The following is a 17344-nucleotide window of genomic DNA, read 5'->3' on the forward strand; positions in this document are numbered from 1 at the left end:
AAAATAAATTAAATGTAGGTTTAGTGGCTGTTTCTCCAAAGCTGACCTCACAGCCTGAATCCTCCGTTGGCTTATCCCTGCTGGAGCAAATGCCACAGCTGGGAGTAGATGTGACTGACTATAAAACTACAGAGCGCGTTAACCTCGGGTCAGGGGAGACTTTTCCACCCACTTTGAAGTAATGCATTTTATAAAGTATTTGGTATCTACAGCTGCTTACAAAAATAGAACATTCAGGCCAGGAGCACACGTGCTGACCACGCAGCCCTGTTCTTTCCAGCTGAAGTCACAGTGGCAACAGAGGTGGCCACAGGTCTCTTTAGGGCCGCCGTTGGGTTAGAGCCGGAAACTCTCAGTGCCCCTAGATTTATGCAAAGTTTCACACCAAAGCCAGGCTTTGCAGAAGAGAACAGAGGGCGAGCAGGAAGCCCTTGTTAGGTGAGTCTGGGCAGGCTGGGTGCCCTCGGCCAGAAAGTGGCCTGCGCTGTCACTCAAGCTCCCTACTCCGAGAGCCACGGCCTGTCCCTGATGGACACGTGGTCCTGGACACTGCACGCTCCACCCTGCTTCATGTGCGCGCCGACTAGTACTTGCTATAAAGGGTCCCGCTACTGCGCTTAAGAGGCCTAAACTAAAAAAAATGAGCTGCTGCAGCCCTGGGGCAGCTGACAGTGGATGGTGTCTAGGGAGGACGGGAGCCAGGCTGGTTTTAAAAGCAAAGTCTGGCTGATGCCCGAGGAGCTTGAGGTGCAACTTAGATACCAACTAAGAAGGGAGAGACCTGCACACGGCCAGGTGGATTTATACCCTGCACTTCCCACGGAGAGGTGACTAGACCGGGTTAACAAGCACGGCGCCACCTGGGCTGTGGCAGGGACGCACGCCCTGGCTTGGAACGGCTCGGCTGGGACGCAGGCTCCCTCAGGGTTCTGAGGACTCCACTCCAGACAGGTGCATGAAGAGGTCCCCGAGCTCCGTCATGTCCACGTCTTCAGTGCTGCGCACATGCTGGCTTTCCCGGTTCTCGATGAAGTCCCAGAGCCGCACGGAGTTGAAGAACTGCAAGAAAGCCGGACGGTGACTGGCGAGGCGAGGCGAGGGCTGGGAGTGTCACCGCCCTCCTGCCCACCCACCCCCTGCTTACAATGCTGAGAGAGCCTGGGACGGTCCCAGAAATGCCACTGCTCTGCACCCCTGACTAGAACTGGCCAAGTCCTTACCCTCACGGTGCCTTCAGAACCCAGCTGCTTTCGAGGCTTCTCGGGCTCCGCTAGCCTCCCGTCGGGGTAAGCGTGGCGGTATAGGCATTTGCTTCCGAACGGGCAGGTCCCCTTGCCTTGTTCAAAGTATTTACAAGCTTTTTTTCTGGAAAAAATGATGACGGGAGAATATGGGGTCCAGATGAAGTGCCTTCCGTCGCTGTCTGGGATGGCCCAGGGGCTCAGCCTCAGTGTAAGTGGGGAACTAAGGCTCACAGAGGCCGGGACGCTGATCTCCAAGCGGGTTATAGTCCCAGGCGTCCTGCTCACATTCAGAAGCCCAAAAAGCTTCAGTCAAGGAAAGTCTCCCTGACAGCCTGGAGCACAGACTTCCTCCCTTGGGAGTCATGGGGAACCTAATGTCACAGGTCTCATCCCAGCTGTCCTTGGTCCCCACATTCTGTGCGACAGACACCTCGGGACAGGTTCTTTCCACCCCCACGCTTCTGGTAACTTTTACAGACTTCCCTTCGAATGCCTTCCAGGCTCCTGGTAAGGGCCTTTGCCCCTGAGGAAATGCACCTTTTTGCTCAAATATAACTTGGCTGAAAAATGACCCCATGCCGAAGGGGAAGAGGCAGAGAAGGCAAGGGCCCCCAGGGGAACCCAGGAAGGACAAACTGTAGGGGCCAGGGAACCTGCAGGTGGCGGTGATGGAGGCGTGTGTGTGTGTGTGGGGGGGACTCCTGGAGTCCGACCTGCCAGGGGACAGCAGACACCGGTGGCAAAGGTTTTATAGCCACCTCAGAAGAGAAGCAGTGGGAGGCGCAACCTGGCCCCTGCCCGGGTGTGACTCGGCGCAGCAGTTAGGGGTGGCGCCAAGCGGACCTTGCACGCCGGCCTGCGTGGCGAGGGCTCGGGGATCTGAACGCCTCCACTGGTTTCTCCAGTCCCCGCCATGAACAACTGTTCCTTCTCCTCCCAAGCCAGACACCAGCACAAAAGCTCCACGTCCATGCAGCCCCCTGGGTTCTCAGCTGGCACAGCTGAACCTGCCGGGGGCGCCCTCCCAACCTTCTACCTCGGTGCCACCCCGAGGAGCCGCCCTTCCGGCTGCCGTCCTGTGGGTGCCTCTCCCTCTGCTGCCTGACACAAGACCGGTCCAACCTGCATCATGTCCACCACTGCACTCCAGTCTAGGCCCTCAGGCTTTGGTGGCGCAGGGACCCGTGTGGACCTGAGCGCCTTCCCTGCTGCCAAAGCTGTGGCACCTGGCTTAGGCCGCTCGTAAAATGTGTCACGAGGTCTGGACCTCACCTTGTCCTTTTGCCATTTCCCACAGTCCTCTTCCTTTCTGGCCCCTCCACTGGCGCTCAGCTCAGAAAGCAAAGCCAGGGGCACCTGACAGCCACGCCAGGAGACGCCGTCCCGCGGGATGGGCCCCTCTGCCTAGCGGCCACACAGCCGCAGGTAAAACGGGAAAACTATCAAATCTGGAGTTGCGAGGCCATTTAAGGGAACCTTTTCAAAAGGTGACCCACAGCTCCACTTTCAGTTCACCAAAAAGGTGACCAGGGAGAAAAATGACGGGGGGAAAGAGCCTGAGACCCGTGGGGCCATTCTAAAAGCCAACCACAGAGTCCCAAGGAAACACATTAGAAGGAGAAGAAAAGTATTTCACGAAGCAATGGCCAAAATGTCTGGCTCTGGCGACAGACAGATTCAGAGACAGCCAAGAAGTTTATGTGAGGAAAGAAGCCAACTGCTGCTGACCGGGGTGGGGGACACGACGACGACAACTCCAGCAAAGCATGTTACAGTGTTCGTAATCAGACTCCTCACAGAGGAGCAACACTTGCAAAATTCTGGGGAGTCAAGGTAGGGGAAGCACACACCACCAGCAATCATTTTAAAAGGAAGCAGTACGGTCAATGCAAATATCCTTCAGAAATGAAAAAAAAAATGGGGGGGGGGTGGCGGCACAATAGATTAAGCCGCAGCACTATGAAGCGCTCACAGGCAAAGACGCAGGACACGCCAACACAAGCACTTCCGCTGCCTCTGAATCACAAGGAGTGGCTGGAGGCCGGTAGAGCCCTCTTATACACGCGGGGGCATCCTGAAGCGTGGGGAAGCTGCAGTGAACAGCCCTGCTCGGTCCCAGCACCACGTGCAACGGCCCGAACATCTCTCTCCCCCGAGGATGCACAGGTCCAACCCCACCTGCCGTGTGCCCGTGTCAGCAGCCGGGGAGACCTCACTGAAGGTGGTGCGTGTTCTCTGGACGCCAGGGTGCCCTGGCTCCTTCCAGCAGGTGCAGCAAGGAGATGCCTGCTGTGAGCCAGGACTTACTTCCAGAGTTAGGGAAAAAGGAACTTTTGTTGCTCAAAACTAGCCGGTGATTCCTTTCAGCAGTACGAAAGGACAGGCCAGCACATACAGTGGGTGCAACTGGCTTCCAAAAAGCTGCGTCCAAACTCGAAGCCCTCTACCTGCAAGAGCGACGCTACTTGCAGAGGTAATGAAGGATCTCGAGATGACCGCTCACTCCGGATTAATGGGGAGATCCTAAGTCCAGTGACACCGGTACTTAGAAAAAGAGGGGAGAAAGTGCAGGGAGATGAAGGCAGAGGGGGGGGCTCTGCTGCCCCCCCGCCACGGGAAGCTGAGACTTGTCGGCCATCACTGGAGGCCAGGAGATGGGACAGGTTCTCTCAGGCATCCAGGAGGAAGCCCCCGCCCCCTCTTCCAGGCTCCAGCATCACGGGAGATACAGGCCTGTGGCTTATGCCAGCCAGTTTGTGGTCCCTTGTTACAGGGCCCCAGGAAGCTAACTCCGCATGGCTGAGGGACACACGGCCTGCAAAAGCACAGTCCAACTTCGAATCCCTGCAGCACACCGAGCACCCAACACGGGGTATACTGCTAGTCGCGCCCAGGCCTGGTCACTCCTGGCTAGCGAAGGTGGCACAGCTGGCGGCCAGTCACATCACTTTCATGGTAACTAGTGGGGTCACTGGGCAGCGCTGTCCAGCCAACAGACACCACAAAACACACAGCTCTGCCCCTGCCGTTTCCTGGTGATGAGCCCCTGGACACCTGATGAAAGTGGAAATGAAAGAGGGATGCAGCCAAGGGAGGGAGACGCACAGCAGAGCTGGAAAGTGGGAACATGCGAGAGAAATGCGCCCCCTCAGGCCCTGTGCGGGTGGCCCGCGGACCCCTGCCGGCTCACCCATCCAGTCCAGTCCTGCCTCGAGTCAACTCACCTGGGTTATGCAACGGCCTGGCGGCAGCCCTATTCCACGTCTGCCCCCCCCCAACACCTCGCCCTTTCTCCACTTAGACGGGGTCACGTCTCGATGAACCCACTGTGAACTACAAACGGACTAGAGCCAGAGCTTGGCCTGGCTTCCCAGAGCAGCCCCACTGGCCTGCGCGGGGGTCCGTCACCGACACAATCACTCCTCTGCAACGCAGCACTGATGAGCGTGTGGGGCACTGCAAAGCACCGCAGTGCGGCGACCCCTCTCGCCCCCCGAGCTGTGCAACACCAACTGCCACTGCCCACTTGGCGAGCCCGTATGTCCCAGCCTGGGAGAGACCGACAAGAGCAGTTTCTACTGCATGAGCTAAACTTCCAAACCACTGCAAAATAAATTTTCAGGTCAAGCCATCTCAAGTTCGTAATCCCCACGGGTCGGCCGGCGACCCTCTCTGATCAGATCCAGTCACGGCCCTCAAGACCCAGCTCACCCCATCCCATCCGAAGCAAGCAGTGGACTCTGCCCCGTGACCACAGAGCTGGCCCCTCCCCGCCTCCTCCACACTGCTCCCTCCGAGCTGCTATACCCTGAACAAGGCAGACTCGCTTTGGCCTCAGACTTGCAGTAACATTCCTTCCATCTAGAATGTTCTCCCTCTCACATGGACATGGCTGGCTCACCTCCTTCAGGTCCTGGCTCAAATGTCACTTCATAGGAGCATTCTCTGGTCTCCAATACTAAAACTGCGACTCCTCACCCCCCTTTAATTTCTCGATTGCATTCCCAGGCTTATTTTCCACTTTATCTCTGATGACAATCTAACAAGTATTTTCCTTATTTATCTCTTTTTATTCTGATTAACTTCTTCCACTACTATATCAGCTCCATGAGGGCTGTGATTTGTCGGATGTGTTTAGTGTGTATCCCAGCAACGAGTAAGGATCTATCAGATTGCTCTTCCATTGACCTTTGTTGATGAAGTGAATAATCACAAGTCGACCTTAATACCAGAAACAGGATTTCCAGGAGCTATTTCTCAGTTTAGAAATTAAACAAGTCCACCTCACCATGGAAGGATAAAGGCCTTGCTCATCTCTGCATCCCCAAAGCCCAGCCAGGAGTGCCTCATCCCCAAAGCCTGAGAACAGGAAGAGACTGAGTGACTCAGGCCCCCAGGGCCCCAATTCCTGGGAGGGAGGGGAGACCCTGCAGTGGCGGTGACAGAGGTGAGGCGGCAGACACCGGGAATACACTTGAAATCAAAGCACTTACCCCATGCCTTGTTTGAAAGCTTCAATCAACTCATTCTTTTTATTCTGGTCTTCTACCCAATACACACTTGGAATGACAAACTCAGATATCACACGGCATTCTGGACAAGACCTGCAGTAAGTTAGTAAGGAGACATTAAGTCACAAACCTGTGTGCTCAGGATTCTAAACCTTGGCAAATGTACAGCCACTCCAGGGGTTGACAAACCCCAAATCCTACAAGGTGAATCAACCAGCTAAGAACTTAACAATGGTCTCAAGAACAAAAAGGCAACCCAATTTTCAAACCAGCCAAGACTTTGAGTGGGCGCTTCCCCAAAATGGCCACTATGCAGACTGCAGAGAAAATTCCTTTCTGCAGAGATGACAATGTTCTGACGTTAGACCGTAGCATGGCCCACGACTGAATAAGCTCGGGCCACCGGATATTCACGCTTCTATCAGAAAGGAGGCTCTTGCACCACAGATGTGTGCTGCACGTATTAAGTTACCGGACCTCCCCACACCTGCTTCCTTCTTGTGAGGGATTCTCACATCGCTGAGTACGGGAGTGGTGTGACGTCTCTAGCAGCACACAGCCACTTCTCAGTGTGATTCAGCTCTCCCCGCCCCACCACAGAATTTAAGACTCCCAAGCTGCCTGTGCGCCACCCAATCTCAGCAACATGGGGAATGAACTGTGTCGGCCAGCCCATGAGATGTGGTACATGGATTATTCCTTCAGGCCTCTTAACTCATTTTACAGACAGGGAAAAAAACTTAAAAAGGGCCAACCAACAGCTTTCGGGCAGTGCCTGTCACTGTTGGTGCTGGGGCCCCTCACGCCACCCTCAGCACCTCTCTCAGATCATCCCTGCTCAGTGTGTCCCCAAGACCCTGAATGCTATGTGATGTGCTCACGCAGCAGGGGGTCAAGACTCATCGGCTATCTTTGCACTAAAACGCCTCTGGCAGACCAGGGAGGCTTCTGCTGCAGGGGTGGAGAAGGCCCCAGAAGTCAGCCCTACCACGCAGCCCCCAGCGCAGACCCGCGCTGCACTCACTTAATGATCGGGTTCTCAAACTGCTTGGCACAGCGCCACTGGCGGATGCAGGACAAGCAGTACGTGTGGTTGCAGTTGGAGAGAATCCCGAATCTCCGCTCGGAAGCAGACGCCTTCTCAAGGATCACTTCCATGCAGATGCTGCACACTTTGTCCTGACTGGCCTGGAAGGCGAAGGCCTTTTCCATCTCGTGTTCAAATGTTGACATGCACATCTGAGTAGAGGGAGCAGGACACTCTCTTAGGCTCTGGGCTGCTTGGCAGCGGGGAGGCCCAGGACCGGCGGCCCGGCACGGCCACAGCCCTACCAGGAGCAGCATGAACGATGGCTCTCTGGGCTGGGCCAGCCGTCCCTGGATTCACACACAAAGTTCTTCAGTCATAAACAGAACCTCAACCACCACGTCCACACCCTTGTTTTCTTAGCACGACAGTCACCTCCAATTCAGAGCTGAGACCCTGGTCTCCTGGCGCCGCTGGGCACTGCCCTGTCCCCGCTCAGCACCGCAAATGCTGAGCAGCATTAACCTGAAACGTCAGGCCAGAGTCAGAGGGGAGAAACGAGTTATTTGATGGATTCACTCACCAAGGGAGCAGGCTCCGAGCAGCACCCACACGCAGCTGCCTACCAGGCCCCTGAGCCTGGGGCGCACAGTGGAAACCGGGTGTGAGACAAAGCAGCACACCAAAGATAAAGCCCACCCAGGCCTGGGCACGGGATGCTCTGACTCTGCGCTCACCGAACACCTCTTTCCCACAGCCGTCAGGACAGAGCACGATGCTGCCCAGCCTCCCAGCCCTCCCCATCAGCGCAGTCCTGAGCCAAGCAGTGTCCAGCGTGAGGCTGGGCCTCCACCCACACTCGGGACCGAACGACCTGGAGGGTTCCTTCGAACACCCACTCCTCAGATTCTCTGATTTGGGTTCCTCAGATTCTGGCCTTCAGAGATCACCGCACACAGGCCTAAGGTGGGAGGACGCATGAGACAAAAGCACCCCTCCCCACGCTGCTGAGCCGCATCTGTTGTCTGAACTCTGCGCTGTTTTATGTTTCCATGCCTCTTCTTTATCCTAAATAAACTAAAACTCCCGAGATGCCATCAGGAGAAATGACCTGACAATAAGGTATGAACGGGCCAGCGCGCCACGCAGGCGCTACGGCAGAAACAGCAGCTGCCTTGCTCGCTGCGCTTCGCACTTCTTAGAACAAGATTAAGCAAAGTCGTGCAACTTTACCTTCTCATGTGCCTTCCTTTGCTCGGGGTCGAAGGGGTGCAGGACCTGTAGCCTACAGATCTCACACACGTCGCCGTGCAGGTAGACGCAGGCCTCCCCGAACCGGCACTCCCCAGCCGCCGCGTAGGGGCACAGCTGCTGCTGGCCGCCGCACGAGCTGCCGGCTTCCACGTCGTCCAGGCCGCTCCTGATGGCGTCCAGGTAGGAGTGCGGCCTCCCCTCTGGGCTGCTCTGGGGGTTGCTGCAGCCTCCAGGGTTGCTCACTGCGCTCGGACATGTCTTCTCCTCAGCCAGGCCAGAGAGATCTACCGTGCACACAGCACCCAGACAAGTGAGAACCCGCCCAGGCTCTGGCGAGCACCGCGCCAGTGTCCAACCAAACAATCCATCCTGACCACGGGAACTTCACTCTTGAGAACATACAGGGGGGAAAAGTAGGCCAAAAGGAAAAAATAAAAAGAAACAGCATAAAATGTTCACAGTGATGGTATTTTTAACACCAAAAAGCCCAAGTGGCAATACAAGGAAACAGCAAAGCAGATCGTGTTGTATTTACACAAAACAGGAAAGCTGCTGTTTAAGATGACCCAGGGAGAGGTCAACATCCGTGCTGCGTCTCCTTCCTTCTCCCCAAGCAGGGAGGTACACACTAACTTCAGCAAGCCATTCAAGGGTGCAAATGAAAACACCGAACACTGCTTCAGCATACAGACGAAGACTAAGAACTGATCGAAAAGTCAGACAGAGAAACATGCTCTTCATCCAAATATGCAGCTTTAAAACGAGTAACTGGGGACCTCCCTGGTGGCGCAGGGGTTAAAGTCTCAGCCCAATCAAGCTACTGCCAGCCACTGTGGCCTGAGTTCGATCTCTGCCCAGGGAATGACCCACAGGGCGCAGCTGACCTCTCCTGCCTCGCCCGCGGCTCCCCAAAGTAGTGTATTGTTTTGGCCCCCACTCTGTCTCTGGTGAATCATTCCCTCCCCCGCACCTCTGCCCTGCCCAAAGTTCTGCTATGCATAAATAAAAATAAATCTTGAAAATATTGAATAAAATGAGTAGCTTGGGGTTTCCCAAACCCGGGCAGCGAGTAGTCACAGGCTGACCAAGTGCCACCGGAGATTGCCAGGCCAAACAGGGGGCCCTGCCCAGCTCTGGGCATGAGAACGGAGCGCCCGACACCAAGGCCCCATGAAGCCGGCCCCAGGACAGCTCTTGTCTCTCCAGTTGGACAGGACGGAGCAACAGGAGCCTCCTGACAAGAGGCCACAAAGGAGCACGAAGACCCGCAAGTCAGCGAGACAAAAAGGCGAGAAGAGAAGGGTTCTGTCCACTCACTTCGATCTCTAAGCACCAGGGTTCTCTTTTCGCGTTTCCCAGGCTCGTGTAAATTTGTTTTCACAATAGTTGCAGTGAGGTCAGAAGGAGGGTGAGGACTGTGGAAGCCAGGGGAGGGCACAGCGTGGGGCACCGTGCCCACAGCACTGCCCGCCGCAGCAGACGGCCTCGTGTGATCGTACCTAAACAGAACACACAGCAGACGCCTTACGGTCGCGCCCGCCAGGCATGCAAAGCCCCCTCTCCTGCTCCGCTCGCGCCGGGGGAGAACGAGCAAACCTCTTCCCAGTTTAAGCAATTAAGCAGTAACAGGCAGTAACAGGCTGCTCTGTGAGTAAGCGGCACTTCCGAGTAAGGGTACCGCCGTCCATCGCCTACATCTGGTGACCTTGTAGAACAGACATTCTCCCCTGGGACACACAGACAGCCCGGAAGCTCCAGAGGCTGCGGAGACCCTCTGGCATCCAAGTCGGGAGTCTGGACAGCAGCTCCCCCAAGGCTGACGACGGCGACTGTGACAGCCGGACACCAGCCTCCCCGGACTGTGTCTGCAGGGTACTCAGGAGCAGTGGGGAGGGCAGGGCGGGCTACTTTCACCACCCCCAGGCAGCAGAGGAAGAGGAGGAGGGAGCTGTGCAGCCTAGGGGAGCACAGAGCAGCCCCTCATCCCAAAAGCACAAGAACAGGTTGTCGGTGTGTTTTCTTGTCTAGCAACTGCAAGGCCTGCCGAGGGGATCAGCTCATGTACAAAAATGCTGACCAGAGTACTCACAGCAAAAATACTGGAAGCCACATGTCTGTCTAGCAGAGGGACAGATAATAATGTGATAACATGCTGACATTATAAAACAAAAAAATATTGTTAGCACCGACAAGGTAGCAACAGAAGAAAAAGCTTGACATGCTGGTGGGAAAAGATAAAATTTTATGTATACCGTGGAGTGCAATCTTATAACTACAGTCCGGTAAGAATAAGACCTGAAGAGTGATTTTGAGAACTTTTTAGAGTACTGAAATTGAAGTTTTAAAATTATCCCCTCATCAAAACACACACTTGAAATAAAGGGTCAGAACCCCTGATGGTGTCACTCCGTCTCACAGCTGGGGAAGAGTTGTGGGGTTCTTGCCTGCAACGAGTTCCATAGGCGCAATAGCCCTTCTGATAGTATTTGCAGATGGTGGAAGGCTTGCTGTTTGCCAGGTCATGTGAGAACAGGCATTGGTTTCCTTCCCGACACACACCATGCATGAAATACCTGGAGACAAGCAGACACAGAACTCTGAGAAACACACTTCACAAGTCACCACATTCCTGAACGCAGCAGAGACACGGATCGTGTGCATGTGAAGTATCAGGCTCTACTAGCCACCGCAGAAACAGGTGCACCACAACTTAATTCAAAGGCAGTTTTTTGGGGGGAAGAAAAATGACACCATGATTTTCTACTTTAGGGTATATCCTCTTGATTTGTGTTACACACGTAAAATATGAGCCTCCGACTGAGAAAACACTCAGAAACCACCCTCTGTCCTTCGGAGTTAAGGGGTAAGTTTGTGGTCCACTGGGTCAGGATCCAGCTGTCTGCTGAGCAAGGCACACAGCCAACTCCCCGGGGCCTTACTCACTTTAATACACTTTACTATATAAAGTAAAAGTTACCCTACCTACTACTTCCTGGGGTTGTGGTGAGGATCAAAAAGTTAGTGTAGCATGAAAAGACATGGGTATATATGTACACATATCTCTCTAAGTGAAAAAAATGTACACTAAGATGTTGAATTTTGCCCCTGGAGGTATTTTAGTTCTGTCTAGTTAAAGATAGTGGGCTGAACATCCAAGAGCAAACCAAAGAGTGACCAAAGAGTGACCCCAGAAGGGCATTCCTTGATATTAAGGGTACTTAAGCTCTAAAGTAAAGAGCTTTTAGAGCCACCCTAATAAGGCTTAAAAACAAACATCTAAAAGGACCAAGCTGATAACAAATAATTTACCAGTTGACAGGAGCTGTAACACTCTTTGAAGGGAGACCAACAAAACCCAAATACTCAGGGGCCTCCCTGGTGGCGCAATGGGCTATGTCTCAACACTACCAAGCTATCACAGCCACTGCAGCATGAGTTCGATCCCTGACCAGGGACTGACCCACATGGTGTAGCAGGCCTCTCCTGCCCCACCACCAGCTGTTCCACTCGGCAGTGTACTTCAGAAAATGCATATGGGAAAGCTGAGGCTCAGAGAAGTGCAATGACTTAAAGAAGATCTACTGCCAGGGAGGGGATCCCCGTCTCTGGTCTTCCCAGAGAGCCCTGAACTCTTCCCAACAAAACTGATTTCTTTCTCACCCTGCTCCACAAGAACTGGAGTTCTGAGAGGCCAGACTGCCCCCTCCAGAGAAAGGGGACTAGAAAACTCAGGCGACCAATCATGCAGCACATCAACCCACACGATGGGCCAGAGAGCTGCCTCAACCGGAGGCCACAAGTCTGAAGAACTTCTGTCTCCTTGCTCACCAAGCATACTTTCTTCATCTGTTCACTGCTCCAAAACCAGAGGAAGCCCTGGCCAGCCACCTGACAGTTTCTTTCTCCCAGGGAATTTTCTCCCCAGCCCCCTGCCATGATGCCACCTTTAAGTATATAAACAAAATCAAATTTCTGAGCCCACAAATGTTGAGAACTGGATTGTGTGACTGCAGTTACTGTCCTGAGATGCAATTATAAAGGGTCTTTTCTGGGTGGTCAATAGGCTTTCCACCGGCCAACAGCCCTTGGGGCTGCTGTATTGGAGACCATACAACTGTCTGCCACAAGTTTGTCTAGAACAGAACAGAACCTTAAGCATACTCTCTGTCAGAAACCTAAAAAGAACTTAGAAAATCCTTATCATGGGTATGGTGTTATTCACAATATTGATTAAAATTGTGCAGAAAGGGCACTGCTGGTGGGACTGCAAATTAGTACAACCACTAAGGAAAACTGTTTGGAGGTTCCTCAAACTGCTAACATGGAGCTTCCATATAACACCACAATCCCACTCCTAGGGATCTACCCAAAAGACACAAAAACACTCGTTCAAAAAGACAATCTGCTGCTTTATTTACAATAGGAAAAACATGGAATCAACCCAAATGCCCAAAAGATGATGACTGGATTAAAAAGACGCGGTACATATACACAACGGAACATTATTCAGCAATCAAAAAGATAAACACATGCCCCTTTACAGCATATGGATGGAGCTAGAAGCTATCATACTTAGTGAAATAAGCCAGAAAAAGAAAAATACCAGATGGTTTCACTCATAGCAGGAACATTAAGAATGGGGGTGGGGGGAGGAATATTAATGAACTATATTCCAGAGACATTTAATGGGGGTGGAGTGGAGAATGGGGTCAAAGGTGGGGGGGAGTGCACAGGACTATGGTGATGGCACACAGGTGAACTGGAAATGGTAAGTCCATGGGGATTACAACTGAGACACAAAAAGGCACAAAATGATATTTTAAAAAAAGTGCAGAAAGGAGTTAACACCATGGATCTGAGCCTGCTGACCTAACAAAGATGGTTTACGAGGCTGCAGCTTGCCTAGCATCTGGGATTAAGCAGCTGCCCGCCTTAATATAAGATGTCCCCGAAGCGGCTCCCTGGGCCTCCCTGGTGGTGTTTTAGCAGCACTATCAGCAGCCACTGCAGCCTGAGTTCGATCCCCAGCCAGGGAGGCGACACACATGGCACAGCATATCTCTCCTATCTCACCTACTTCAGCATATCTGCTTGTTCTGCTCCCCACAGTCTCTGGTGAACCCTCTCACCTCCCCACACGTCTGGTATGCACCCCAGTTCCTGTATGAATAAATAAATCTTAAAAAAAAAAAAGTGGCTCAAAGGGCCCATCTGTATATATATATAAGGTGGTTTATGTAGAACATCTGCTTTTTTTTGGTACATGCCAGTCAGAGGTGACCAGGCTGGACACTGAATTTCTAATGGGCTTCCTGGGCATACCATGCTGTGGGAAAGGGTGCTGTGGGACCCTTTATGGGAGGGAGGGACAAGAAGCCCGCACTGGGCTCCTCCAGAAGCTGCCCTGGCCCAGCTGAGACTCTTCACATCAACAATGTAAGTCTCAGCCTCGACACATCTGTATGCTGAGTTCTGTGGGTCCTTCTAGTCAACCTGTGGAAGGGTCGTGGAGAACTCAATACAAACACACAAGACACTTCTAAAAAGGTGGACAGTTTTCTGAGAAATGCTACTTCAGACTGCACCATTATTTCAATTGTCCTCAAATGTGGTCATCTCTGATCTTGCAAGGAATAAAAGTTCAAAAAAAGAGTGTCAAGAACCACATCTGAATAAAAAAAGATGAGAATTAGAAAACTCAAATATAAAAAGAACAGGTTCAAAGTTGCCATACAGTTCCATGAGTGAGATCTGACACTTCACCAGTAGTTTCTTTTGCAGGACTGAGCAGACTTCCTGAAAGAAGTGGGGTGCGCCCACCAGATGTGTGTGCCCAGATACTGCTTACCAACCAGTGCAGGCAGTGCTTCCACGGCAGCATTTTGTAACGCTACCACCACCTCCCACAGAAAACCTGCCTTCTAAAAGGCACTTACTTACTAATTATCTTTTCCATTAAACAAAACAAAGCAAAACACTTCACCACCAACAGGGCTCCTAGTTAGTTCTGACACTTACAGCTTCATCTAAGTGACCAAGCTAAGATCTGAACAGTCTCTAGACCACCATCACTGCCTCAAGAAAGGCAGCTGTGAAATAAGTGTTACCTAAGGGCTGCAAAGCCAGTCCAGTCTTATTTTTGTGGCATATGTCGCCATTTCCAATCCACAGTGACCAAGTCAACTTGAGCATATCTTGCTGTCCTTTAGGGCATCTCTGTCACCCCCCCCCCCCATCTCCACATCTATGTGCGTTAACCTGACTCAGCTTCTCATCGTCGTCTGGTAATGGATTCCCAACTGCTCACCATTCCTGGGGGCCAAACCACCCTTATGTCTTCCTAGAGAGAAGACAGAGACACAGGGATGGAGGTGGAGGGGCTGTGTGAGAGGAGTGCACAGCCGGAGACTCAGAGTCTTTCCGGGAGATACTCAAGAAATGTTATTCTGCATGACACCAAAAGACTTTCACAGTACAGCTATCACGTGCTGCGAAGGGTATCAAGTTCATTATTAGCCACAGAACCATTAGCTGTTCAGTTGAGGGCTGAGTCACACAGACTCAATCTGGGTTCTTGCAAGTTTTTCAATGGTGCCTGCCTCCAGCAAAATACCTCTGCAAATCACTTCCAAGAGTAGAGGTAATGAGCATTCTTAAGAGTGACTTTTTTTTAAATCAATTGAAATTAAAGCATATAAATTTCAGGTGTGCAGCATTAAAAAAATCAACATGTGAATATTCTACATTAAACTCACTACTAAAAGTCCACTAACAAATAAATTAAAGGGGGGATGAAATAAATACTAGTGGTTAAGTGAAGACTGAGAGTTTCTACGTGGCCTTGAGCAGTGTAGTTCTCCAAGCCTCAGTTTCCTCACTTGAATTAATTATAACTGTACTTCAGACAGCTCGGGACACCCTATAGGTTTAACTGAGACGCCAAGTGTGGGTGCCTGCAGACACCTGATAAATGCTCTAGATGGCATGCTATTGTTAGCTTACGTCTTAACAGATCCTGCATGACACTGCCACCATTTCACAGGTGAGAAAACTGAGGAACAGGTGGAAGCGGGGTCAGAGCAGCGCTGCCCAACTCAGTTCTAGCTCTTCCCATCACTTACTGACCAACAAGATCCCATGTTTCAGGACTCGCCACCAATCAAAAGAAACGTGGCTCTTTCACTAGTGATTCTGAAACAAAGGGATCTCTTTCACAGGAGGAGGAAGGAAAAGAAACAGGCCACTGAGCGGTTATAAGCCCCTACCAAGACTTTGAAAACCTGAAGACAAAGGGAGATGTTTAGAAGTGTTGTTAGCAAATCTTCCCGGTGGGTATTTTGGGGAGAGTAAGCCCCCAAGGAATCAGGCCAGCAGATGGAGCACAAAACCCTGAGCTGCCGTTCATCCATTCTCCACCAGACACACGGAGCTCTGGGAATCCTAGCATTTCATCTCCATCTCTGGGAGAGACAACGTGCATCAGAATGGAAACAAAACTAACACTTTATCCTACTGCTATTCAGAATAAGCGTGTCCACCGCATTCCACAATCAGGAAAACAAAACAAAACAAGAAACACTTCGCACCCTGAAGCAAAACCAGAAGCAGCCATGCACCCTCTTAAGGTCTGACCCATCATACTGTAAACATCCCATAAGTTACCAATGTCTGAGATAAAAATTCAGTGAACAAGATAATAAAGTGAGAAAAACTTTCCCACCCCAAACACGCTCTTGCAAGTCAGTATTCTTGATAATCTCGCACTCCTTGCCACTTCAATGTGCTCGGTTTTATTTACAAGGTTGTCCTTGCCAGGCCGGCCTCCTTCACCCCTTTTGCAAGTAAATTTCTTTTACTTTGTTTTCATGAGTTTTCCTTCCTATGAGCAATCAGAAAGTCTGGACATCTGTGCAGTAACCAAACTCTAATTTAGCACTTCCCAAACTCATTGGGGAGCACAGAGTCTGTAAGAGCAGATTCTGATGCCACACTTTTGCCACCTGGAAGCTGGAGATCCTGGGCAGTCACTTCAGTGCTGAAGCTTGGTGTCATGGAATGATGTGGGCTACAACAGTATGATACCCCATACAGCTGGTGGAGTGCCTCAGAGTACCCAGCACATTGTAAGCAATGACCCCCGCTCTTAACCCTAACACCCCCTCACCCCCCCAAACACCAGTACTTAAACAGGACCCATCTGCTGCCATTCCAATGCACACCAAGTTACACCCGGCATCCTGCATGACGCCTGTTTGGGAAACAGCTGAGCCTCGCAGGTCAGGACATCTCCCTGTGCAATGCCACCGGTGAGGTGGATTTAAGTTCTTGCCCATAGTGTGATGAAGTCTTTTCTGAGCATAAGCTCTCCCCGTTTGTAGGATTAGATACTAGATGCCGCTGGGATTCAGTTAGGAAGCACTCTATTCCGGGCCCTGTTTTGGTGATGCATCTGAGGGGTAGTAGCCAGATTTTGCAATACAATCCCCCCGTGACTGCTCCAGCAGGGGAAACTTCACACAAACAACACACACAAGCCCCCCTTCATGAAAGACATACTGCAACCCAGTACATTTCTTTTCTACAGACACTAAGTGAAATTTTCTGACAACTACAGGTCACCTGGCCCCTGGATAAATTGGCTGAACAGCTAATAGAGATTAACAGAATGATTTACGCAATTAAATCTCAGTTACGGGAAGCACCCAGGTGATACTTAAACACTGCTTAGCACCTAGTCAAACGCCACAACATTTTCTTATTTTGGGGGCAATGTTTCCCGCACAGTTTCTACTAAATCAATTATAATGTGTACGTTCCTTATGTGCTCACTGACGCCAGGGGCCACTCTGGGAAACCGCACCCAGAACCAAGGCCTGGGGGAGGGGGAGAGCTGGTTCTCTTTCAGAGCAGCACTCCGAGGAGCCACCCGGTTTTGAATGTTTTGATCCCGCGCTCTCCTTAACCTCTTTGCGTTGCAGGCGCCGGCAACCGAGCCCCGGGAGACCCCGCCAGGCAGCGCCATCGCGGAGTCCGGTGACAGCGAATTGCAGGGCCTGGAAAAGGCGCGGCGCACCTGACGAGCCTCGGTAAGTGCCACCTGCCGCGAGTAACTCCCGCGGCGCCTCCGCGCGTTTAGGCGACCCCCGCACCTTCCGCCCTGGGGAAACGAGGCCGCTCTCAGGGTCTGCGGCGGCTTCTCCGAGGCCCTCTCACCGCTAACGCGACTCCCGCCGGCGGCCTGGTCCGCAAACCCGCTCAACCCCAAACTCCACGCCCAGCCGAGCCGCCGGCTCCGGGGCCCTCGCCCG

The 17344-nt window shown here is 52.2% G+C and overlaps 1 protein-coding gene across 1 annotated transcript in view; it reads right to left on the reverse strand.

Moving 5' to 3' along the window:
- Positions 1–10: 10 nt before the first annotated feature.
- Positions 11–17344, reverse strand: part of MKRN2 (makorin ring finger protein 2) — an 18009-nt gene continuing 675 nt past the window's right edge. The window contains exons 2-8 of the mRNA XM_004692366.2: positions 10481–10609; positions 9354–9535; positions 8016–8320; positions 6780–6994; positions 5738–5848; positions 1221–1365; positions 11–1059 (exon numbers count right to left, since the gene is read on the reverse strand). Coding sequence (XP_004692423.1) covers positions 922–1059; positions 1221–1365; positions 5738–5848; positions 6780–6994; positions 8016–8320; positions 9354–9535; positions 10481–10609 — 1225 coding nt within the window. The 3' untranslated portion in view covers positions 11–921. The remainder of the gene's footprint in view (positions 1060–1220; positions 1366–5737; positions 5849–6779; positions 6995–8015; positions 8321–9353; positions 9536–10480; positions 10610–17344) is intronic.

The sequence above is a fragment of the Condylura cristata genome, unplaced genomic scaffold (genome assembly GCF_000260355.1).
Source record: "Condylura cristata isolate star-nosed mole 26May11 unplaced genomic scaffold, ConCri1.0 scaffold00033, whole genome shotgun sequence".
Taxonomy (NCBI): Eukaryota; Metazoa; Chordata; class Mammalia; order Eulipotyphla; family Talpidae; genus Condylura; species Condylura cristata.